General features: G+C 41.7%; 1 protein-coding gene across 1 annotated transcript in view; it reads right to left on the reverse strand.

The window, feature by feature from the left end:
- The window catches only part of HOOK3 (hook microtubule tethering protein 3), a 129,908-nt gene that overhangs the window by 96,313 nt on the left and 6,627 nt on the right, over positions 1-26,968 (reverse strand). Inside the window, exons 2-3 of the mRNA XM_090038949.1 lie at positions 19,481-19,566; positions 2,446-2,518 (exon numbers count right to left, since the gene is read on the reverse strand). Coding sequence (XP_089895075.1) covers positions 2,446-2,518; positions 19,481-19,566 — 159 coding nt within the window. The remainder of the gene's footprint in view (positions 1-2,445; positions 2,519-19,480; positions 19,567-26,968) is intronic.

Consider the following 26,968-nt stretch of genomic DNA (forward strand, 5'->3'; position numbering starts at 1 on the left):
AAAAAATGAAGTTAAAACTAAGTTACAACATATCTACAGTTCCATTTCATGAATATTTTCTTAGCTGGATTACAACAGTAAATAATAAATGTTGTTATTTAATTCATTATACTATTTTTCTGTTATATCAAAACAAGGCATTCATTCATCTTTAAAAACATATTTGAACAAAACATGCAATTATCTGTTCTAATACCAGACTGTCTAATGAAAATCATTGTTTAATATGTTATGCAATATATGAATAGCCACTATTTAAAAATACTAATGGGAAAACACACCTGGCATATATTTCAGTCTGATATTCCATTCTGGCTTAATGCCTTTCCCATACTTAATGTCACCTGAATCTACCTGGAAAGAGACTGGGATCAAGTCAGAGACAGTATTTTAACATTTCCCACAGGTCATGACTTGTAGACACTCCCATATGGATTAAAGAACAAGGAAGTGAGGTATTTTTCTTTATTAAATGTTTTCTACTTTTATTCTTTTTTTATTTTTTTACATACAAGCAACACACTGGCTGGTTTCTAATTTATACAGCTAACTACTGGTAGGAGTAAAACCTACTGAGATAACAGCAATCAGAGACTGAAAGCTGATGTGCTTTCCCAACTTTCAATTAATTAGTTAAAACTGCTTATACTTTCTTTGTTTATGCCTGTTAAATTGAAAATCCTGACAAAAGTGGGAGAAAAAGCTCCCTTCAGTCAACTGCAATCAAGCTGAAAAAGGCACAGCTCAATATTCAGCCTACTACAATATTATTTTGTGGAATGGTTCTCCAAATACTTGAGAAAAACATATAGAAAAAAGAACTCTCATGAAAAAAGTAACAGTATAAAACTTTTTTTATAGCAATAAATCCTTGATCTGAGATTCTGCTCTGAAAAGTACTTCAAAAGGTCTACTGCAGGCTTGAACATATTTCACAGCTGACCGATTTTCAGGTCAAATTTGTTCAACTTATTACTCATGGTTTTTCCAGGCTCTCACTCAAACCACACTAGAATCAGTATGAAACAGTGTTTGTTTATAAGCAGCCGGGCAGGCCTACATTCAACCAGGTTTATCTCAAACCCGTTTCAGCCATTGTCAGATTAGCTTATGTGCACTGAACATCTGTTCTGTTACAGGTTTCTGAACACTTAAACCAGTTTGTGTGTAATGTCTGTCCCTAGCCCAAAGGTCATCTAGTTCAAACCCCTGCCTGAGGCAGGGTAGTTCCTATCCAAACCATAATCTAAACTCTATATAAGACTACTGTCATTCCTGACAACACAGACCTAACGTCCCAACCTGCCACAGCTACAGCAGGGGAATCACAGCAGCCAACATCCCGCTTCTATGAAATGTCAATATACGCTTAAAAGATCCCTGGTAGAGGGCCATACGCCCCCCTCTCCCCAGTCTGTACCAATCTAACCATGAGGTAAAATTCCTTCCTGACCCCAAACATGGCAATCAATCTGACCCTGAGCAGAGGCAGGTCTCTAGCCAGGAACCTCTGCTTTTGCTCCCAGCAGAAGCTTGGCACCCAGTCAAAGTCCCCAAAGCACATAAGAATCCCCCTCATTCCTACGTCTGCCTCCAGGGGGGACTGGTCAGGGTGGAGGAATTCCCCCTGTCTCTCCACCCATCTCTGTTGCTCTTACTGTCACTGTTCCCAGATGAGCCCAGCCACCATGCAGTCCAGCTGGAGCAACTTTGACACTTCCCTCATCCCCAGACAGTGGGGAAAGCAGTAACAGTAAGCAGAAGGAGGGGAAGAGAGAAAGGGACATGCCTCTAAGCATGGAGGAAGAAGGGGGATATTCTTATGCGCTTTGGGGACTTTTTTTAAGTCCCCAGAGATGCTCTCAGAGTTGACTGTCCCCACTGGTGCGTGTGCGTGGGAGGAAACTGGGAGCAGCGATAGTCACCCTCTCAGTGCCAGGGGTTGCTTCTGCACTCCTCACCCCCCCTCTCCCCCACCGCCTCTGCCAAATCCTGAATCTGCCTCAGGCCGTCACTACAGAGAAAAGGAATAGAATTTTACATTTTTCACTGAAGTTAAATGAAGCATGAACAGTACATGGAAACAGCCAAGTAATAAAATGCAATTTTCAGCTGGACACTTTTCACAGACCATTCAATTTGTTTTATAAGATAACTTGGTTGTGCATTTCTTCAATTTATGTTAATAAAAAGTTCTACTATCATTCACTTTTCCTCAAAAAAAATTTCCAAACTTCAAAGTTCTTTAAAGGTTTATTTTTCTAAATTACTGAAACTTACTCATCTTTACTCCAAAGTAAATTTATATAATAATAAGCCCTTAACTTGATATCTTCAACCATGAAGAAAAAATCATTTTCGTTTACAAATAACTTAAATTGAAAACATCAATAAAACAGATATTTTAAACAAACTGACTTGCAGGCAAGAAATACATTAAAATACCTTTAACCGCCAATTGTCTCCTACTTCGGTTTTGATTCTGTTTAACCAGTTCTCATCAAAATACGTTGGATCTCTGAAAACATAAAATGTTTAAAAACTGTTAATACCTACTTCAAATACTGAGAAGTAATTCCATATGAATGCTAACCGATGCTTTTTTAAAGTGACTATGGATATCTGGGTATTACTGAGTCATCCAGCATCTTACTTTATTCTTTCTTCCAAATATGTGTACTCTGCTCATCACAGCATTATCCTATTGTGATTGGTAATGATTAATAACCACAACTTGTGAGGAAGTTATAACTCTCCTAGGATGCAGTGAGCTAATCTATGTCCTCTCCAGAAAGTAGAAAACTTTCTTTCCAATGTTTACAAGCCCATTTGCTGATGCCTCGAATCATAATGTATGAATGCTCTTAAAGTACCATATTTAGCTTGCTGGGTTTTGGGTTGTAGCTGTGTCAGTCAAAGGACAAAGGCAGGCAAGGTTCTTTAAGTAGATGTCATATCTTTTGTTAGACCAACTGAGTAGTTGGGAAAAGGTTCTTGGCAAGCTTTCAGGTGCAGTCACCTTTCTTCAGGCACAGGAAGTTTCTTCTTCAGGCATAAACTGCAGAGACTCCCCATGCCTGAAGAAGGGCGATTGTGCCCAAAAGCTTGCCAAGAATATTTAGCTTGCATACTTGTAAATATTTATTGATCAAATTAACCTTGTGTCAAATCCAAGTGCATACATGGATTTTCAATTCTTGCTGCAGTTGCCAGGGGTTGATTGGAAAGTACCTAACTAAACACATCAATAATGAGATTGCACTGTATAGCAAACCCGCATGGGACTGGGAAGAAAATTCATTAAAACAGGGTTTTCACTATAATAGCACTAGTTAACTGTCTCCATCATAATGAAAAAAAACTCAACCATTCCTGCTATTGGGATTATTAAAAACAAGGGTTTTGTTATAAACAGGGTTCATTATAATGAGGTCATTCTGTAACTCCTTAAATTTCACCTAACATCCCCATTCTCATATTGTGGTTCATATTCTTTACTGAAAACTTCTCACATACAGCATACGCTGGACTATACTATACATCTCGTTTTTTAAAAGCAGAATGTAGAAAAAAGATTTTTGCAGTTATGGCTGCACAGAGTAGAGACAGGCTATTCTTCAGCTGGCTCACTTTCTTTTTCCTGCTTAAATAAAACTGAAACCCTGGCTGCTGCTGAAAGACTGGTTTCTATGGGTAGATCTATGATTCTGAACAGAGAAAAAGTTTCCAGGACTGTAAAACAGGAGGAGAGAGACCAGAAGCAGTAAGACGACAGCAAACTTGCCCTAAGAAAGGTAAGGCTTGATTAGTGGAACATCAAGACTATTAAAAGGAAATTTTTGTGAACACCTGTACTATGAAGAATAATGAGCTATTAAGTTAACCGACTCTCTTAGCTATCTGAAGAGTAATGCCAGAGCTGCTGCACGGTGGAGCAGATATCAAGCCAGGATGCTTCTATCCTGGGCAGAAAATCAGCTTCCCCAGATAATACACACAACCTGATTTTGGGGGTTGATTCTTTGGGGTAAGGGCACACGTGTCTGTGAGAAAATATACTATGTCTTCATACAGACATATTAGGACTTTCTCTGCAGATTTCAGGGACTAGATATATTAAAGGAGAATGTTCCTTACTAGTTACTATCCAAAATCATACTTCAAAAATCTAATGGATTCAAAAAATCATGGACTAAATAAAGGCATTGGATTTATAGAACAATATAACCTACCTGCCATCTGAAAACCCCAGGTAACCTTTCTTTTTTCCCAGCTGCATTTTATCACCTGTCAACATTTCCCTCTTCTGTTGTTTTCTCCCTCACCAGCCTACCTCATGTCTATTAACTCCTCCTATCCCCTCTGATCTTCCCTGCCATGTACTTGCATTTTCACAGACCTGCATTTTGCATACTGCCTTACGCTTCTATTTGGACCCTAGAAAAAAAACTAGCAGACTCTTCCTAAGCCTGACAAAAGGCGCCTGTGCCTGAAAGCTTGCAAAGAACAGTTTTTCTAACTATTGAGTTGGTTTAATAAAAGATATTACATTTACCCATATAACCTTGTCTGCCTATGTCCTTAGACCAGCATTGCTACAATCAACACCACGAAAGCAGTTTTTAATTCAATAAAACAGAACTTTAAACAGGGTTACGCTCCTATTTTTAAAGGCCAATGGAGCTAAAAAAACAATTCTCAGTTCTGGTAAGAAGCATGTGAAAGATTCCAGATCAGACTTTTCCCCCTCTGCTGTATAGAGGCTTCTAGACTGGCAGGGGTGGGAACTTCTCCTAGAACCCATACACACATAACTTGATCCAACCCTTAACATGAAGCAGGAAGCCAAGCTCAATGAAGCAGAGAAAATACAAGTTAGTAATTAAGGGGCACCTTCCCTTCTTAAGACATTTCTATGTTCCATGAAGCCATGCAAAAATATTAGATCTAACTCAGGTACTGAAAACAGTATAGCCATGTTAGTGTGGGGTTCTCCCTGGGATAATTAGTCCTGCCAAGCAGTTGTGTAGATCAGGGTTGTCCAATTCATAGCCCTCAAGGGTTTAATTTGCATTCCCCAGTCTCTGTCCCAGCTATCACTCCCCTCCCCCACTATTACTCTCACTGCAACAGCAGCCACGGGCTCTTTCTCCCTCCATCTTCCAGAGAATGAGGCGACATGGTACAGCCAGTGCAACTGAGGAAGCCCACAGCCTGGGGCACCCACAGTCTGGAAGCTGGGGTACCTGTGCAGTGCAGTACAGCAAGGGAACACCTGTGCTGGTTGTGGCCTATGCAATGTTCAGTCTCCAGCACTTAGCTGGGCAGCCCTGGCACAGATGAATTCCTGGAGGAGTTTCATATTATTATGATTACAGTATACTCCTTCTAGTACATGAAACCTAGAAGGTTTGGGGCTAGCTAGGCATCTCTGCATGACACTGTGTTGTACCTTGTAAAAACCACCTTAGTATTAAAAGACTGCCCCAGCTTAATAAAAAAAGACATCCTGCTGTGAGTGCTCCCATATTTTAGATGAAAAATAAAACCACAAAGCAAGCACTGGAAGTCAGAAAACTGATACTTTATTTACAGCTTTACTCCTTCAGGACACAATGTTCTGATCAGTACCTAGACTGGTCTTAGACTATTAATTTATCTGCTGTGCAGTTAAACAACTGCTGTATTCTGGCCTGAGGTAGCTGAAGTGGATCTCATATCCTGCATAACAGGATATAAGGTTCTTATTAAAGTCTGAAATCCTGTGAGGAAGACGTTCAATCAATGGATCTTATGCACTAATATGCTATGTGATGCAAATGAAAAAAGTCAAACCCATATTACTGGCTAACCAAGAAGTCAGTCTTCGATGGGGGGGGGGGGGAGGGAGAGAGAGAGAAAGTGAGAGTGAGTCAGTGTGTGTTGGTGTTGCTACTGAAATTCTAGCTCCCACTTATTTCCCTATAATGCCCTCCCTCATCGTCTTCGTGAAAGAGACAGAGCATTGCTAATGGCAGTGTATTAATTCAGACAGATTCTAGTTGTCATTTAAAAACATTCCAGCACAGAGTATGTGTTGAAAGCTGATTAAGTATGCTGGAAAGAAATGCTATTTACAACTATAAAGCTGGAATAACAGTTTTAATTATTAGCAGATCTAATGACTCCAGATTACTCTTTTAAAGATGCAGTTCAGCCCCATGACAGTCTGTGCAGCACTGTTGACACGATGTACAAAAGAACAGAACAGCAAATGCAACATCCCTGATAACGTTTCATCTAGTTTTGCTGACAGAAGTTTCTAAGCATGTGAAACTGACTTTGTCTAAATAGACGTCAAATGACCTCTTGCCCTTTGTAAGTGGGTAAAAATCTAGAAAGGAAGCTTGGCTCCTCTCTTGACAAAGTTAATTGTGGAATAGCAAACCTACTTCAAAGCAAGTGATGCTTAGAAGATTTCTATTCATTTTCTACATTGATACAAATTTGCCTAAATCTGAAGATTAGTGAGAAAACAGCTGGACAACTGTAGCAGCATCAGGTCTGCTCCAGTTTCAGGTCTAGAACTTCAGGGACTCACTGATATTTTTGGATGGTCTGCTGGCAATAGATCATGGCCGGGTGTGTAGTATGACATTCTATCTTGCAGCAGATGAGCTAATCATTAAATGTTGGCTCATGAGAATGATTTATGTGGAGATGAATGCCTCTCTCTGCCTTGCTGTCAAGAAAGAACCATAGGATATTCCTGGGGTCTACCACAGGGTTTGCATTTTATGACTCCAGTTATAGCAGGCCAATTAGCAGAAATCTGCCATTTTAAGGTTGCTGTGTCATCACTATATTGATACCTAATTTTATATTTTCGTTTGAAGCAGCTGTTTTGAAACAAAAGACAGACAAGAATGAAGTAGCGGCCACAAGGAACAGAAACATAATGCGTGTTCATTATTCAACAAGTGCCAGTGAAAAGGTGCAAAATATCGATGTCAGCCTCACCCAAATTGAGAACTGGGGCCTACATTCGCACAGTAGACAAGAATAACCATAGTTAATATTTTTCCTTGGTTACCATAGTAACAAGGGTGATATGAACACCTAGATATCTGCCTGCATTGAGTTGGTAAAATTCGTAAGTAAGGGCCTACTTACCCTGGGGAGAGGCAAAGCCATTTTCATAGCTTGCTCATGGCACAAAGGATCAATTTTGCGGGCATTTCTCAGCAGCCCCACCCCTTGCCACTGATTAGCAGAGGGGCCCTGCCATCGCTGCAGAGGGTCAGTAAGCCTGAAGCACACGACAGTGGCTGCAGGAATCATCCTATTATCTAAGTATCACAGAAAGGATTGAGAGATTGTAAAACAGCATATTTAGAACAACACACTGGTTTTTTTTCTCTTAGATTGATTTTGCGGGAAATCATGGCCGATGGAATATTTCCTGGCAATCGCAGATATTGCCATTTTTCATTAAACCTGTGAATTAGGTAGGTCCCTATTCATAAGATATCTTTACCTGGCATCCAGATGGCTCTTCTCACTATATGATTAGCCCTAACATATGCTATATTTCAGGGGGCAGAATTCATAAATGCAGGTATCATCGTCCAACAGCTCCCATTTGTATCTGCTTCTAAAGAACATGTAGCTCCTAGCACAGGCTCCAAGCACTACAAGATTCAAAGACATTCACAGTGAGGGGAGTGCAAACAATGAGTATCTACAGCACCCTCCACTATTAAATAACTATAAAAGCAATAGTTATTGGTATTCCCATAACAGAAAATACCGTGTCAACTGTTGTGGAAGCAGGAGCTATCTGAGCGTTCTACCATACCACCAGAGTCTAAAGCAACTGTGGAAATATTAGATCTGGGCTGTCTAACAGGCAGCCTGCATACAGTCCCCAAAGAGTTAGCATGTGGCCCATCCAGCTGCCCCTCACCAACCCCAGCACAGATCCTGCCACAGCAGCCAAGTTCTTCCAGCTCCCCTTCCCTCTTACTTCCTGCCCTTGCTCTGGGGGGAACTGGACAGTGCAGCAGGAGAGGGCTACAGTGCCCAAGCCAGGGGGAGGGGAAGAAGGGGAGAGAAAGGGCCAGGCTGCTTGCACTGCACGTGACAAAAGGGAAGAACGGGGCTGCCTGCACGGGGGAGGGCGAGGGAGAGAGGGGCAAGGCAGACTGCCAGCATGGCATACATGGCTGGGGGAGGCGAGCAATGGGGGAAACCAGGCTGCCTGTGCTGCTGTGCACATGAAGGTGGATGTAGGCATGCTGGGTTGCTCATGCTGTGAGGGAGATGTTTCCATGGCAGCAACCAACCCCCAGGCCTTTAGCCTGTGCCTCCTGTGGCCCTTAGGACTGCAGCCCACATGGAAGTTTCTGGAGTAGGACTAGGCCCCAGGGGGAGCCATGACACCCCCTGATAGCCATCTGACTTGTGCCTGACTTGAGCTCTAAGACAGCCCTCCCTTGACTATCTGCCTGCCATGCCTTGTTCTTAATAAAGATTAGGGAAGGGAGATTACCCATGAGCCTTAGAGCAAGCCTTACTCTGTTCAAGTCACCAGCTGGTCCATCTTGGACCCCACTAGTCTACTCAGTAATCAAGATAAGTGGGCCCACTTAGCCTGTCTATGTCCCTTCAGGGCATTGTAGCTTTAAGGACCAAAATGAGCAGGTTCATCTGCCCCTACATCACACCACAAGCCTGGCAGATGTCAATGCTCTCTGGTGTCCCCTCTCTAAGCTCTCAGACCACTTGGTCTCTCACTCAGCCCCTCGGGGTCACCCAGCCCTCTCCCGCTGGGCTTTTGAATCCTTGGGGTCACCCAGCCCCCTCCCTGGGCTTATAAACCTTGTGGTCCCACTCTCTGGGCTGCTGTCTCGGGTCTTCCTAAGCAGCCTCTCTCTCGCAGCCCCACTCTGGACTACTGGCTTGCTGAGTGGGCCTTGGGCCTGCCTCCAGCAGGGCTAAAGGCTTGCAACTTGAACAAGACTACCAATGTAAAATAAAGGCCACTTGCCTCCATAAAACCATTCCCTCTCTGCCCCAGGTAGCATTTCCTTGTTCCCCACTCTGCAAAGTGGCTTACCCTAATTCCTGGGTTATTCAGGAGGCCTTGCTGCCCTGAGCTCCACTGCCCGACCGGTTCAGGCTCTGGGCTTACATGGCAAAGCCCAGAACCTCTTCCGGCAGGTTGGTCTCTAATCAGCCCTCCACACCACCTGTGCACTAAGCATCCTGCCACAGTTCCTACATGTCCAGCAGCTGAACAGCCTTATGCTGAATCATTTGAACATTGACTGCATTAATGCAGTCCTTCCAAACCAAGTACAGAATCCTTTGAGGTCAAAGCCTTCACTGACTTGTGTGTCAAACCTACATCAGAAGTACAGAGAAGCTTTCCCGGTACTCTACACATAACTATTTGCTCACAGGTATGACACCAAAGAAGTCTCACAGCTGCCTTAGGGGACATGAGCCAACAATGTTCAGAACAATTTCTCAATACCCAGGAGGAAGTGGTCCAAGAAATCGAGAGTAGGAGCAGAGCTTGTCCCCCAGACAGTTTAGGAGAGATATCTTTTATAATGTGAAATTTGGAAGCCCAACATTTAAGTAAATAAGCCAAGGAGACCGGCTAAGAACCAGACACCCATGGTATCAGGTGTGCTCAAAAAGAAATCACGTTTGCAGAATCAGGTGCCTCAGAATCCAGGGAAGGATGATCTGACAAGTCCTATTTAGACCAGTGGAATAAGAATTTTGGACTGGATAAATACCTATTTTGATCACAAACTGAAGCACGGACCTAAAATATTTACTCCACAAATTTTGAAAATCTTTTTTGCCTTTGAGGTGAGAATGACTGCTACTCTAAACTTTGTGAGCAGCTTATTGGTCCTCTCAGAAACTATAATTCTAGCGTGAAATAGTATCTTTATAGACAATTTTACATCTTAGCTATACCCTTTGTATTCTTTCCACTTCGTATGAATCCAGTTTTTCCTCTACTTTAGTGAGCACTTCTGTAAATGGCATGCACCAAAATCAACAACAGCATCCTGCAAGGAATGCTGAGCATGTGGTACATACATTAAATGGCTTGTGCCTGTTATCCAATCATGGTGGCACAGTATAGTGCTTCAGAGAAGTTCTTAAAGAAGTTCCCCCACAACTGTTACCAAATATGAAACTCAGGCATTACAAGCAGCTTGTATTGTTTGCTAAGGTCTTGGCTATTTGTTAAGTGAGGTGAGGCAGTAGAAGAGATAACTGAAAATATAAAATGGAATTGGGATGCATCAGTGGAGCCTACAGAGAAGGGGAAAACATGAAGCCACATACTAAAATCTCCAACTTAAATGGGAGGAAAAACTTCAATCTGTTATCTCTCTCCTCCTTCCCCTGGCCCCCGCCCCCCAGTATATTGAACTGGAGGTAGGGAGACAGAGACATAAGAGCTGAGAAAGATCTATGAAGGACCAAAGAAAAAGTTATTTTTCCATCCAGTAAACTATGGTGTTTCCATCTGCTGGAGGCAGAAAGAGGCAAGCATCTTTAGCCAGATGATCCACTATGTATTCAAGCCAAGAGCACTTCGCTTCATCTCTAACATTTATGACCTAGGATCTTGGACTGGTACGAATTACCAAAAGATCTGGATGGCATACAAAAGATATCAAGACAGCTGCAAGAAATCCAGACAGTGGTCTGGATTTGCATTTAAAAAGTTGCACTGGAACCAGCAAAGCAGTATTCATGTTCCAAGGTAAGTGCCATATTTACCCCTGCACATCCAAAAAGTTAGTAGCTTTAAAGAACCTGATCTGCTAAAATGGCACAAACAAACATTCACTTCTCACAGTGAAACTCTGAGATAGTTTTCAACACAAGAAATGTTTTCAGGAGAGGGAGCAGTATAGGCATTCAGTCCATTCCCCAAACCAGGCAGTCCTCAATCCGGTCCAGGAGAGCAGGGAAGTACTGAGGCAAAGCACCCAACCTTTTCTAAACCCAGTAGTTCCTGATCTGGGGAAAAAGTGGGGAGCATTACCCCACTATTGCCAACCCATCCTAGACCAAACAGGAAGGGAGTGTACAGGTGTTCATTCTTGTGAGAATTTTGCTCGCAAGAGAGATCTTTCAGGGTCAATGTTGCTTTGTATGTTCCTGATTTCTACTAGGAGAGGAGCAGTTCTCCCCATAAAAACATAACACCTGTACATGTTCAAAGGATCATTTGCATCTCAAATTTCAAAAGGTGCCAACTTTAGGATTAAATGACAAAAGTATTCTTGAGGAATTAGAGTTTAGCAATCTGTATATCTGTTGGTAAAATACTTCTGCTTACTCGCAACAAAGTTGTCACATTTTAATGGACATTGGTGAAAATTTCCAGAAGTCACCAGTATGCTGAAATGTCTTAAATAAATTATTTTTCTTTTTACAACCTCATTCTTTTAGTGGCCTTATCATCAAGAAGATCTTTGTTATATAACTTGCTTCTTTTATTGATATTGTTCTTACTGTAAATTTAAGACAATGACCTTATCTGCCATTGAATGAAAGTTTATCTTTTTTCTGTAATACCTTTGTTTGATGTGACCAGAACTTTAAGGATAAAGTAAGACAGGCATACAGAAACCCATTTTTGGACCTTTAATACTTTTATACTTGCATATCAGAAAGAATTTGGGAACTTTACAACTCATTTGACAGAACCACAGAAAAGTAGGGCTAGGAGAAACCCATAGAGGTCATGTACTTCAGCCCCCTGCTTGAAACAGATCATCTCTATTCAATCCAAACCACTGCACAGAAATCCTTGCCTAACCTATCCCTAAAACTACACAATCAACCCTGCCCTACAACTACAAGGTATATTGCCCAAAGACATCAAAAGCACTCTAACCTGCCACAGGTAAAGCAGGGAAACAAAGGCTGTCAGTGTCCCACCGCTGCAGAGGTTGTTAAAACCAGTCAAACAGAAGACATCCTAATCGGCAAGCCATATACCAAATTCTTATTTGTTTAGGATCCGTTTGTTCCCATTACCTGTTTGCTCAATGAACTCAAATTCTCAGAATAAGTTTCACATGTTAAGCACCGTGTCAACGAAAATATGACTGACAGAATAGTGATGTGTGTGTAATGGACACAGAAAAGTGCAAGGCATCTGGATTCCTGGGGTACAATAACTCTGCCATTGATTTGCTGAGTAGGCTTCTGCACACTGATTAATATCTCTACACCTCAGTAAACTGAAGTGCAAAGTGGATTTAATACTTCCAAGTTCATGAGAGAAGGGGTTGTTATAATTAATTTCTTAAACCCAAGATAAAGACTGTAAGTATATAAAATTTCAGTAATGCATGTTTCTTTGAGCAACACAGTCATGTCCCTTCACAGCCTACTGCACATGAGACTAATGTTTTTTTGTCTTTATGAAGAAAATGAGTGCTTGCCTACTAAGAAATCTTAGGGCTCCCTACTGTTCAAAAGGAATTCAAATTTCTTACAGTGCAGATGACCAATTCCCTGCTCCAGAAGATTCTCATCACAGACTGATGTCCCATGATTTCTTCCTCTCTGCCATCTGCCTTAATAAATACCTAATGGAGCCTTTCCACCAGAATGGAGGTTAATGAATATAGGTGAGCAGACACCAGTGCAATGAGTGTTATGAATGTGATGAGCTTCAATGGGAAGAAATGCCAGCTTTATTTTCACATGAAACCATGCCAACATCAAGGGTACCAATATGCAAAATCAGTATTCCCAATACTCCATCTCATCTAGACCGGTTTCCTTGGCTGCAGCTTGGTTTCCCACAGAAAACTGACTCCCTTTGAAAATCTAGTATCATTATAACTGGAATTTTCTTCTGGTTTAATAACTGCTTTTTTCCAATGCTGTTTTAAAAATAGATGAATTCTCCTAGACAAAGTTCTTAATGCTGTCTAGAACCAAATTTAATGTTTTCCTTCTCCAGTGCAAGAAAGTGACATTCTTAGATTACAGTAAAAGTACCTGTAGCAAAAACAACCTACAGACTTGGGTACAGGACTGCAGTATGAGACAAAGTTAAGCTGAGCAACCTTTAGAAATATCAGATAGCATGGTTCTGAAGGATAATACAGCTTAACTTTCTCAAATAGACTGAGCTGAAGAAAGAGGCTTATGTCACTTGACTGATTCCAAGTATACATTCCAAATTTGTGTTTTTAAGATGGACTTATTGAGAGATTCTAACCTCAAACCCTTGATCCTTCAGATTGTCTTATGAGTTTCATAGATTCACAGATTGTAAGGCTGGAAGGGACCTCGGAAGGTCATCGGGTCCAGCCACCCACACCGGGCAGGAAAGACAACTGGGGTCAGGTGACCCCAGCAAGGTGACTGTCCAGTCTCCTCTTGAAGTTTTCAGGATGGTCTGAATGAGCGAAAGGCAGCACATCTTTATCCTAAGCTCTATAGCCCTTATATGTAGTTAATAGTTTCATAGTAGGTAGGGTCAGGAGGGACCTGAACAGATCATCTAGCCTGACACCCTGCCACAGGCAGAAATGAATGCTGGGTTCACAAGACCCCAGACAGATGATCACCCAACCTCCTCTTGAATTTGCCCAGGGGTGAGGACCACTTCCCTGGGAAGTTAGTTCCAGATTTTGCCCACCCTAACTGTAAAATACTGCTTTCTGATCTCCAACCTAAACCTATTCTCCATCAGCTTATTACCACTGTTCCTCATCACCCCAGGTGGTGCTGGGGAGAAAACGGCTCTACCTATTTGCTGTTGATCTCCCCTGATGAATTTGTAGGCAACCACCAGGTCCCCACTCCGCCTCCTCTTGATGAGGCTGAATAGGTTCAGGTCCCTCACTCTCTCCTCATAGGGCCTGTCCTGCAGCCCTCTCACCAAGTGGGTGGCCCTCCTCTGAACTCTCTCCAGGCTGGCCACATCCTTTTTAAAGTGCGGCACCCAGTACTGGACACAGTACTCCAAATGCAGCCTGACCAAAGTCGCATAGAGGGGGAGTATCACCTCTCTAGACCAGCTTGAGATGCATCTTTGGATGCATGACAAGGTATGGCTGGCCTTGCTGGCTGCAGTCTGGTATTGGCGGCTCATGTTCATCTTGGAGTCAATAATGACTCCAAGATCCCGTTCTGCCTCTGCTTCCAAAAGGGCAACTCCCCAGCCTGTATGTATGCTGTGGATTCCTTCTCCCAAGGTGCAGCACCCTGCATTTATCTACACTGAACCCCATCCTAGTCTCATCTGCCCATTTTTGTAATCTAAATTTAGCTGCAGCCTCTCTCTCCCTTCAAGTGTGTCCACCTCGTCCCACATCTTAGCGTCATCAGCAAACTTGGGCAGCGTGCTTTCCATCCCCTCATCCAAATCGCTGATGAAGATGTTAAACAGTGCGGGCCTGAGGACTGAGCCCTGGGGTACCCCACTGCTCACATCTTGCCAGGTTGAGTACAACCCATCCACCACTACTCTCTGGGTGCACCCCACCAGCCAATTTCTTACCCATCCAACTTTCCTTTGCATGCTCTAAAACAGCTCTTTCAAATGGCTCCCAATCAGCTTATCACCTGGTTCAGATATAGTAATAAGGTGTTCGACTCATGTGCCAAGGTTTCATGCTCTGAGGCACAAGCAACACCTGGCTAAGATAATACAAATAATTGAAAGAATCCACAAAGGCAGCCACCACTATAAAACAAAACAAAACAAAACATGCAAATGTAATTATCTTTCACCAAAAAAAATGCATACCTGATCGGTGATATGAAAAAAAATAATCAAGATCAGCCTGTCATTATAACTCTTTTGTTCCAAAATATGTCTTAGAATGAACGGTTTATTGTAAAATTAACACTAATAGATCAATATCTACACATTTGACATCTAGCATATTTGCACAATAAAGTACAATTAGCAACTTTTAAGAGAGCCAAACCTGATTGAGTTTGTCACAAATTATTTTACCAGGCTTGGCAAAAGAACTTGCAGTCGCTTTGCTGACCTTCATTACAAGTCACTGGGTGCATAAGTAAAGCAAATTCAAGCTACGATTCATTAAAAAAACTGGACAAAGTGACATGCAACATGCAAGTAACTAAAGCAATGTTCCACAGCTACTACAAGAACACAAGTTGTATGTTGTATGCTTTTCACTTAAGACCCACCTATTAAAGAGATTTCTTAAATCTCTTGGAAACAAAATACTGTATTTTTCATATACAACACAGTTGCCTTCAAAAAAAATTAGTACCCCCAAAATTGAGGTTAAGCAGGGAAACTGATTTTCTGCCTGGGATAGAAGCACCCTGGTTTGATTTCTGCTCGACAGTGCAGCAGCTGTGGCTTTACTAGTTACGCAGCTGAGGGAGTCAGTGGACTTTGTTCTTCATTGTACATGCATTAACAACAGTCTCCACCATTTTAATGGTATTGATGTTTCACTAATCAAGCTAACCTGTTTTAGGGCAATTTTGCTATCTGACAGCTGCTCCCGTCTTTCCCCTCATATTTCACAGCCCTGGAGACTCTTTTAGCTCCTTTAAAAATCATGGATCCAACCATGAAGACCACTTTTCAGCAAAATCTAGGGCTTCAGTTTTAGTTAAGCAGGAAAAGGAGTGTGAACCCGCTGAAGATTAGGCTGTGTCCCTGTTCTGTGCAGCCATAACTGTGGAAAAATCTTTATTCTTCATTCCACCTTTCAAAAACAAGTTACATATTAAATTCCAGGGCATATTGTATACAAGTAAATATGGTATCAGGCTAGGCTTTCCTGTTCGTTTTTGTAGGCAGCACTCTACAATCTAAGTCCTAGCAAAAAGTTAAAAATACAATCCATAAAATGAATGACATCTCCCCCTCCACTGCCATTCATATTTATTTGGTATATATCAATCTATTCTTATCATCTCTATTTTTAACTGTGTTCAAAAAAGTTAGGCAAAAACAGGCTAGCCAACCAGTGGATTTAGAAAATAATCTTACATACTGCTGATTGATCACAATATCAACAGTACAATAGTCTCTAAAGAAACAGCATAATAGCCAGACAGGTTAATTTACCACTATGGAGTCCTTTTCTTGAATGTTGAAAGCAGGAATTTAGGATAATTAAAACTAAAAATCTTTACAGAGTTCTCTGAGATCACATATTCTCTGTATTTATCTTCCCACTGTTACCTCCTACTTCAACAAGTGAGAAGGGAAAGGAAGTTCCTTTAAGATTATTGCATTATCTAGATTAGTGTTTTCCTTTTTTTAAAGACCCATAACCCTGATACTTAAATTTCGTGATACAGGAAAAAAAAAAGGAATGAAGGTGCTAGTTTGTGTCTGGTAGGTCAAATTTTAATTTTCATGTTCTTTGTATTCTCTTTAGTGTCTCCTCTAACCAGAGAATGGAAGTCTGCAGCATTAAGACCTTCTTAGAATTTCTAGGGAACAAGAACATATTTCATAGACATTAGGGCTGGAAGGGACCTTGCAAGATCATCAGGTCCAGCCCCCTGCCCAAAGAGCAGGAAGTCAGCTAGGGTGAGATGACCCCAGCAAGATAAGCATCCAGGTGTTTCTTGAAGGCATCCGAAGTAGGTGTTTGCACCGCTTCTGAGGAGAGTCTATTCCAGACTCTGCAGAATTGGATAGTAAAGAAGGTTTTTTTTATGCCCAGTCTAAAACAGTCTTCCAGCAGCTTGTGACCGTTAGGACCCTGTCTTCCCTTGAGGTACCCTGCTGAACAGACATTCTCCCAGATCCTGATGCACACCCCTTATATACTTATAGGCTGCCACCAAGTACACCCTGAGCCTAGTCTTCTCCAGGCTGAAGAGTCCCATGCTTCTCAGCCTCTCCTCATAAGGCCTGTTCTCTTGACCTCTAATCACGTGCATGTTATTTCCTGTATTTTGTGCCATCAGGCTTACATTTTTTTGGTCCTTAATTCCAATCCTACATATCACAAGTCTTCTGAAACTATTTTAAAGCATTCTTGTCAAAAAACAAAGTGTCAGTTTCCTTCCTCTTTATTCTGTTCTGTAGATAGGCAAAGTCCCTTTACCCATCTGGAACAATGGAATATTAATTCTAATTTTGTAACTTTTGTTTTAGAGCACAGGTGTCTTTTGGCCTCTGTGGGGCTCTTGGAAATCCTTGAAATATAGAGGTGGGTCCTACTACTAAATTCTAGGGTATGGAGCCCTGTTAGGGATACATTTCAGCAGTGGCAGTGTAAGAGACTGTCATATTAATTCCCATAGCAACATGAGCCATCAGCCCCACACCTAGAGGTGGGTCCGGACCAAGCCAACAAGAAGCCCTATGGTTCAAATCTGGCCAGGGGTGGGTGGGACCAAGCAAGTTGGACAGCCCTTTTTTGGAGGATCTGGGTGGAGAACATTTTTGTTCAGCTATTAATTAACTTATATTCTGTATCCTCTTTGTTATAAAAGGAATATATTTAGTCTCTAGACTCTATAATTCTATAGGATCTGACACAGTGAAGCAGAGATCCATGAGAAAGTACCTCTTCAGCTGCTGTCACAAAGTATAACAGCCTGCTGTGTCTTTATGGAGGCAGATAGTTTTGGCTACATGTTAAATACATTTCAGGTGTTTGCCCTGTTTCAAAAGAAAAGCAGAACTCTCTCTACCAGGGATATACAGAGATATAGGATAACTCGAAAATAAGCATTTTAAAAAGATTATTATTCTGTATTTTTTAAAGTTGTGTTCGTTACAAAGACCCCATCTATACATTACATTTAGGCTGCAATTATCACATTAAATGCAGCATAAATTACAAAGGTGCTGCACCCAACTGAAGGCACCATAAAATAGGAAATGACCCATAAAAATGTGCTACATATAATACATATGTGTAACGCTGAACATTTTTATGGCTGACTTGTATGGCGCTTTAAATTTACTGGGTAGCTGGGAATGACAATCAGATGACTGTCAACCCAACCTGGAGCTTCTCCCACCAGGGACTTTTAACTTGCAACCAGGCAGTTCTGGTCACTGCTGCTGGGCATGGAGTTTAAAAGTTCCAGCAGCCCAGCCAAAGCTGGCCAGTATGGGATTTTGACAAACAACTGATTGTCAGCCCTGGCTGAACTGCCCTGGGTCTTGAATGGGACGCAGAGCTGTCCAGGCCAGGCAAACAATCAGCTGATTGTCAGCTCTGGCCTCAGGACTTGAAATGGCCTTGGTGTGGTTCAAGGCCCAGCTGACAATTAGCTGTTAGCCCCACATTACACCAGGGCCAGTTCAGTCCCCAATGCAGTTACCAGGGAATAAGCTAACAATCAGCTGATTGTTAACTGGGCTCTGGATCTGTGAGCACTCAGCTTTCAATTTGCTGCTGCAGGGGGAGCATGGAATTAGGATCCCGGGTTTCCCGTACACTGACAAGTAGAAAGAGCACAGTCAGGATCTGAACTCCAGTCCCACAACTGTGCATGTGGTATGGCAGGAGGCACAACTGTGGGGACTGGGGATTAGATCTCATGGTATCTTTAAATGAACACAGTCCAGAATCCAAAAACATTTCAAGCTATCGGATACATGTACCAACTTCACCACTGGTCTGCACCATGGGTGTCAGAGACAGTGGGAGTTGGGCTGGCTGCAGTAGTTGTTGCTATTCAGGCACTCCCCACAAGTGGGCACCTGGGACTGAAGCCCTTGTCACTCAACCCTTGCTAATACTACTGTACACAGACGCTTTAAAAAAAACAAACCCTACATTTACTGCTAAGCTACATTGGTACATCAGTGTATTGCACCTTATACCCCATTTGGCTCTGAAATCTTCACCAAAATGCATGACAATGCATAATTATGGAAGTTTTCCTTCTTTTTAGTATTTTTAGAATTTACATCCTTGAATAATATTAGATTGTCTCAGTTTCTAATAGTTCTGTTCTGTTTATCATAGTACATGAATTAAGTTTCCTCATGTGACCTTGCCAGTTTGACTCAGCTATGATCTGTAGAGACTGACTGTGGAGGATGAGATCATTTCTGAAGTGTGTTTAGTATTTGAACTTTCCCCACTGACATTACTAAAAAGAATGTTAATGCAGCAAGTTATTGTATGCAACTTACTTATAGCAACCTCAAGATTTATCACCACAACTTGTAACTTATCATGTGTGGACATTAATTTTGATCAAATCTCATTTATAAACTGTTTTTCACTACTGTATTACTTATATTGAAGTCAAACTATTTTTGCACATCTTAAAAACATATTTCCATTCTAAAATAAAAGGAGCAGCCAGGTGACAACAAAACTCAGCTAAACTGATACAGTCCCCCATTCTGAATTAAGGAAACACACTATATTTAGATGAATTAGGCACACATTTCTAAGGTATCTATTCTGCATGCCAAAAATACATAGATAAGCAAGTAAACAAACAAAGATCTTACATTTTCTGAAGCACCTGGGCCATCACAACCCCATTCGTTAAATCTTCCACAGTTTGGCATGGTGCCTCAACATTAAATGTCTGGATCTGAAGGGAACAAAAACAAATGGAATTATCTGATTCTGTCTAGTGTTTTTTAATAGAACTACCATTTTCAAAAGTAACACAGTTGTTACCAAGCAACAGTAAATGGTACACAACAGCATACAAAATTTAATGGAAGAAAGAATGTAAGCTCCCAGTTTCATTAAGTGGTCAAGGACTTGGTCTGTCTTGCATCGCATCATGTCTGCAATGCCATAACATGCATGGTTACAACCACAACTCTTACAAGTTCTAAACAAGATCTGCAAACATGAGTGACCAGTTAGGTTCCAAAGGAAGAAACTGTTAAAAATACTTAATGACGTATAAATACAGGTGAACTTTAAAGTCATTGAAACATGAGCTTCCAAAGTTGCTCAACATTTTACCAGATCCCCCTCCCGCCTCTGCCCTGCCAGTTTCTATCAAGGGATGTTAAAGCCCTCGTTTAAAAAAAAGCACTTACCACCCAGACCTCCCATTCACTTTCCATAATTACACAGTTTATACATGTACACACATTCTCCAGGGTTGGAATAGGGAGAGGAATCCTGCTAGTACTAGCAGACATATAACTGGACTACTATTTACTGTAGGGTGCTCAGCTATTACAAATGACATAAAGGCTACATAAAGAAAAACTTTGTCTCTTAACCATCACGCTTAAAGATCAAAGAAGTTAGTTAGTAACTTTGGTTCAGAACTAGTGACAAGGATATGGACAAGTCTATGTATCATATGAGGCAGATGAATGCTGGTTTCTAACATAGAAATGTACAGAAGATGAAAACGTGAGTGGATCTTTGGTCTGCACATATTGGGACAAATTTAAGGCACCTAGCCTAAATTGCCAGTGAAATTTCCAGAGGTACTGGGAAACAGCACAAATCTTTGGGGCAGAAGCCTAAAAGAACAGTGAACAGGGTTGCCAATCTTTCGTTATCTCAAATAAAATGCTCTGGTGACAGCATCTCTCATGAACTGTTTTGGAAAACAAGTACAGATGAATACTCAATTTGTACTTGTTGCTTGGCAAGAAAAGCTTCTACTACATCTTTTGAAAATACCACCTGGAGGAGTCTTATGGAAAAAGGTGTGGCAGTACTGTGAACAGGCAAGGATGAGCAAGCTCAGAGCTCATCAAGCAACAGTATAGGTACCAAAAAACCCGGTATGTTAATAGGCAAACCCCATCTTCAGGCATGAAATGTATCTAATGCAGTGCTGCTCATGGGTAGAAAACATAGATGAAAATTTGTTCTGAAGAGCTGAAACAATCAGCAGAAAAGGAGCATTCTGAGTCTGTGCTGCTTTTCCCATTCCACAGCAGTATCGGACAATGAGGAGAAACTTGCATGTGTGCAGAAATATGAGCAGCCACCACCCTGCAAAAGATAGCTAAACTACTCTGATATCAATGGATAATGGGGAAATGCGGTCACGCTAGAAAACAGACTGGCAATTCAGGCTGACCTGGACAGGCTCACAAGGTGGGTGGATCAAAACCTGATGGCATTCAACACAGAGAAATGCAAGGTGCTCCACCACAGGAGAAAAAACCCACATCATACCTACAGGCTCAGCAACGCTATACTCATTAGCACGACTGAAAGCGACTTGGGGGTCATGATTGTCCACAAGATGAACACGAGCCCCACCAATGCAATGCTGCAGCCGACAAAGTGAACAAAACTCTGGCTTGCATCTACCGGTGTATCTCAAGCAAGATCCAGAAACTCATAGATTTCAAAGGCATTAGGGCTGGAAGGGACCTCACAAGATCATTGGGTTCACCCCCCTGCCCAAGGGACAGGAGGTCAGCTGGGCTCAGATCACCCCAGCAAGATAAACATCCAAGCATTTCTTAAAAGGTACCTAGAGTATTTGCTGGCACCACTTCTGAAAGGAGTCTATTCCATACTGTGGAGACTCAGACGCTAAAGAAGCTTTTCCTTATGACCATGCGAAAACTGTCTTCCAGCAGTTTGCAACCATTTGACCTTGTCTTCCTTTTGGGTGCCCTGGTGAACATCATACTTACAGACTCGGCAGTGCTACACTCACTAGCGCCACAACCAAAAGAGACTTGGGGGTCATGACTGACCACAAGATGAACATAAGCCACCAATGAGATGCCGCAGCCAGCAAAGCAAATAAAACCCTGGCTTGCATCTACTGATGCACCTCAGGCAAGACCCAAGATGTCATCCTCCCACTTCACTCGGCCTTGGTGTGGCCACAGCTGGAGTAATGCATCCAATGTTGGGCTCCACACTTTAGAAAGGATGTGGAGAAGCTCAAGAGAGTCCATAGGAGAGCCATGTGCATAATCAGAGGACAAGAGAGCAGGCCTTATGAGGAGATGCTGAAAGGCATAGGGCTCTTCAGGCTGGAGAAGCAAAGGCTCAGGGGGGACTTGGTGTTCAGCCTGTAAGTATATAGGAGGTGTGCATCAGAAACTGGGAGAACATCTGTTCACTAGGGCACCCCAAGGGAAGACAAAGTCTAATGATCACAAACTGCTGGAAGACTGTTTTAGACCATTTAGTTTAGAAAAACTTCTTTACCATCAGAGTCCTCAGAGCCTGGAATAGACTTCCCCCAGAAATGGTGCAACCACCTACTCTGGACACTTTTAAGAAACACTTAGATGCCTGTCTTGCTGGGATCATTTGACCCCAATTGACTTCCTGCTTCTTGGGCAGGGGGCTGGATCCAATCTTGCAAGGTCCCTTCCAGCCCTAATGTTTATGACATCTTTACCCCCCTCCTATACCTTCATTCATGAATCTCTCCCTGGCTACCTAAATGCAGGGTGAAGAGTGCTTCTGGGTACTGACAGCAGGACACAGGTTGCTGACAACTACGTGGCTTGCATACCTGCTTGCAAGCAAAAAGAATGATAAAATATTTACCAAGAACTAGAGTAGTTCAGACAATGAGTCTGCTTTCTATATATTCTTCAGCAGAACATGCATGTGGTTGCAACAAAGAATACTATTACTTATAGTTGGTAGATTGCAAAGATCAGAAAGAGAGAACACCCACAGACTTGCATGCTTTGTTTGAATTTAAATTTTTTTAGTATAACTTTGTACAGCGAGCAATAAAGGAAGAGATAACACAACTTGTTTTTAGATTGGCACAGTTTATGCTATTAAGCTTTATTGATTTGTTACAATAAATACAGTATCTTTTTATATTAAACATCAGTGATCCACAAAAACACAAAGCCATTTAAAAAAAAAAAGAAAGATTATAAGCATCCAGTTGCAGAAATAACTTTCCCTCTTTAGAAACAGAGCGGAGATGAAAAAATCTTTTGTCTGGACATCACTTAGGGCTGGAAGTCTCTACCCTTCCCTTCCTCAAAGCAGCCGGCTGCCAGACTCCCAGCACTTCTGCAACAAGGGTAAACTCAGACAATGCAAAATAGCAACCTCTGCAAATAAGGTGAGCGCTGAGGAACAGAGGCAGCACAGGACAGCTTCATGAGATCAATCCCCTGTGCTGGATTGGACTCCTTTGCCAACTCCCAAAATAGAGAATATGGAGAATGCCCAAGAGTGAGCTGAAGAGCAACTCAATCCAAAAATTTGTATCCTGCACTTTGTTGAAGACATAATAGTAGCCAGCATGGGTCAGCACAGGAGCAGGGTCCAACTGTGGAGATGCAGCAGCAGCCAGCTTCCTCTGTGCCTTTAAGCTGACTTTAACAGCAGCCACTGGAACTCGGCTCTCTGTCCATTCCTAAGAGATGTATTTTTCCAGGAAGTTCTTTGTTCTCATGCCAGAACTGTTTCTGGTCTCAAGTGTGTCCAAGGTTGCCCTCATGTTTTATTCCTCAAAGTTGCAAATTCATTCTAATTCTCAGTGCCCATTTTTCTGTGGTTTGATAATCTCAGATTTTCTTCTTCCAACTTGGAGTCTAGATGGCACGCACAGTTGGACAACATGTTCTGAAAAAGAAAATCACCATATTAACTAATACCTACAGCAGTTCTTCATACATTCCATAGAATATCAAGGAATAGCACAAATCATTATTTCCCTTCATTTGTACAGTTCAATAATTAATCCAGAGTCAGACAGCTGAGAATAGCAAGAATAAGCACTCTCAATTGTCACACAACACTCAAAACTGAGTAATGCGAGACTGATTTAGATCAGGGAACAGAACCACATGCAATAATGTCAGTATTATTTTTTCACTGTAATTAAAAACATTTCCCCCCCAATGTCATTTCAGGAGACATTTAGAAAATGTCCCCTTTATTCACTTGCCATGTTGAATTTGGTATGCCGTGGTCAGCTGCCACAAAATGCCAACCACAGCCCTTCTTCTATGACCAAAACAAAAGCAACCCAACCTCCAAAAACAAAAACAATACCCAACACCCAAAAGAAACAGGTCTACTGAAATAAAATGAGAGGAAGGTGGCTGAAAGAAGGGTCAAATATGGAAGGGGAAACAGTTACAAGTGAACAGAAGGACAGTGAATTGTGCTGTGGGCAACAATGGTTTAGGGAAGCAGTTGGCAATCTGTGGGCTTGATCTATAACACAGAAGGCATCACCAGGGTCCTACTGCCTTCTGTGCTCAATTTATTCTTTCTGCTGCTGTGGACTTCTAGGAGTGCAGGTGAGGCCCATGACAGGGGCTGGGTTGCAAGCAGCAGCCCACAGCGACAAAAGGTTACCAGCCTATGGTTTAGGGAAATGAGGAGTGGAAGAGTGAGGGGGAAGAATAAGTGGACACTGCCATCCACACGCAAGACTTATCTGACCATTTATTGACATTACTGGCAAAATTTAGAAGAACTCACTTTTTAATGATTTAGTGTAAACATTCTTTTCAGTTCTGGAGTCTGGAAAAATCAGCCCCAAACCAGAATTTTTCACAATAATTGGCTCCATACCTGCTGCATAAAGATGGTCATCCACAGATCCTAGTTCCTCTTGTTGAAACAGAGCATCCTGAGAGCTAGGCCTCCATCCAGCAGACAGATCCTCTTACCAAGGCAACTTAGCCAGGTTCTTTGACCCCCATCTTCTCCTAGATAATCATGCCACAAGTCACTTTTTATTTTGTTTTTAAAAAACAGTTCATAAATGTATCAGTGTAAATGAAGCAAAATTTTAGGGTTCTGCCCAGAATCTTGTAAGAACAGGAAACTTGAACTTTCTGATGCTGTCATTGGTATTAGAATGTGACTGAGTCTTTTTATTTTATTGCAGCATATCTTCCAAGCCCATCTTATACTATGCACTTGAACGATCAATTGTACACAAAAGCACTTATTTCCACTGGTCAGTTGTGCTTGGATTTCCTCCTCATTCTGTGACATTTGTGCCCAAATATATGAATATAGCAGACAACACAATCATGAAAGAACCTCTTTCAAGACATCCCGGTAACATTTGCAATGCTCAGAAATCACAAAAGCTGCTGCCTGCAGTGCAGGCTGAGCTCGTAACTGAGCTCCACGTATGGTTCTACCATTTGGGCAAAATCTCGTGGCCAAGCTAACTTTCGTGCAGCATGGTGAAATGTGATGTCACTTAAACTGGTGTGCTTGTGGACTGGAATAAGTAGACAATATGAAGCAGCTTCTTTTATTACACTGTCCCTGTATTGAAACTTAACTACAGCAGGATGAACTGTTTCAGGCTGACTTAGTATTCAGACCTGCTTAAAACCTCTAGTCCAAGAGATGCCTGGCACATATTTAACCACTAGGGAAACACAAAGGAGGATGCAAGATGTTTCATAAGTGTGGTGGAAGGAGGCATAGGTTTCAGAAAGGTCCTTTCTTCCCACACAATGAAGAGGAGAAAAAACAAGATAAAAAACAAGGCTAAGGGATTCAGCCTGCACAACGAGCAATCACAGTAAGAACATGCATGTCATAAAAACCACATACGTTAAAGTTGTAGCCAATAAACAGGCCACCCCTACTCTAATACCTCTCATTTTAACTGTTGTCTATTTATTAACTGCCCTTACCTATTCCTTTTGATGATTCTTTTTCCTTAAATAGCATTTACCAATAACATTCTACTAAAATGTGACCTCTGACCATTTACAATCTTGCAGGACACAACCATTTCCCCCCACCTCTCCCAACACAGTGGAACTCCAATTGAGGTTATATAAGAAGAACCACCTCAGTTCACTTTGGTGGCCCTCAAGGTCTTTACAAGTCTGGATAAGTGGAAGTGGCTGTATAATCTGAACCCACACATGTAACAGTTTGAAGAATCAGAGTTACTGCTACACATCCTAGCTGCTTCATGTTTTCACTTGTGGAAGTCTAGTAAACAGTGCAAACCAAAAGATGATGAGCTGAGAAGTTTTAATTAAAAGAAAAATGATAGAACTGTTCTTCAAATTAGATCTAGATGGCATAGTAGTTCTCAGTAAACATGTGACAAAACCCAGCTACTAGACCAGAAGATTAATAGTATGGAATTATTGCAGAGACAAGCCACAGGAAATTGAATAACCATAGGAAAGCAAACAAAGACTGACAATGCAGACAAAGCAAAGCACATGCTCCAATGAATAACCTAGTTTATTTTCAAGCCTCAAGGCCCTTTTAACTTCTACAATATAGAAGCTGGAATGAGGTTTTGAGACTAAAACTTGAAGAGTAATAATCCGTTTTGAGACGGGACTCAAATATTATTTAGATGCAAAAAAACCCCAAAACCTGGATGAGAATGCACAGAGCATCCTTGTCAAATGCCATAAAGCTAGGAGCTACAGTTGAAGCCTGCAACTCAATTTTCTCACAGCTGTAACTGCAACAAAAAATGCTGCTTTCAGTGACAGGTGGAGTAAAGCGTTCCCAAAAGTCCAAAAGGTGGCTTTAGTGGCACTAATCTGAAATACCCAATTTGTACAAGTTCTCTGACAAGTGTATAAACAAGTAATTTTTCAAGTAAAAAATAGCAGCTGTGTGCATTTTCATTAATGACAAGAACAGGCCGAGAAACCTCAAGTATAATAAATATTAACAACACTGATGACATGGATACAAATTAACCACACAGGCAGAGCAAGGAGGAAGAATTCACACCATCCACAAAGAATGCTGGGGGCTGGTACCACCAAAAGGGCCAGAAGCACCATAAAATGAGGGGTGCTAGAATAGAGGCTATGAATCTGCAATTGTATGTACAGAAATGTACGTACCACAAAAATCCATAATGCTACAACTGTACATAAAGATCTCAACTCCTATAAATATCCAGTTTCTCTCTACCTGCAGAAACACTACCCTATAGTGAACTTCCATGGCAGAAGGAAGGAAAAAGAAAAATGTAGCTGTGTGAGGCAATATATGAGAAACTACAAGTTACCATTAGTAGTAACTCCTTTCTCTCTGTCCTAATATCACTG

The sequence above is a fragment of the Crocodylus siamensis genome, chromosome 3, assembly GCF_052110815.1.
Source record: "Crocodylus siamensis isolate JL-2025a chromosome 3, ASM5211081v1, whole genome shotgun sequence".
NCBI classification, from domain to species: domain Eukaryota; kingdom Metazoa; phylum Chordata; order Crocodylia; family Crocodylidae; genus Crocodylus; species Crocodylus siamensis.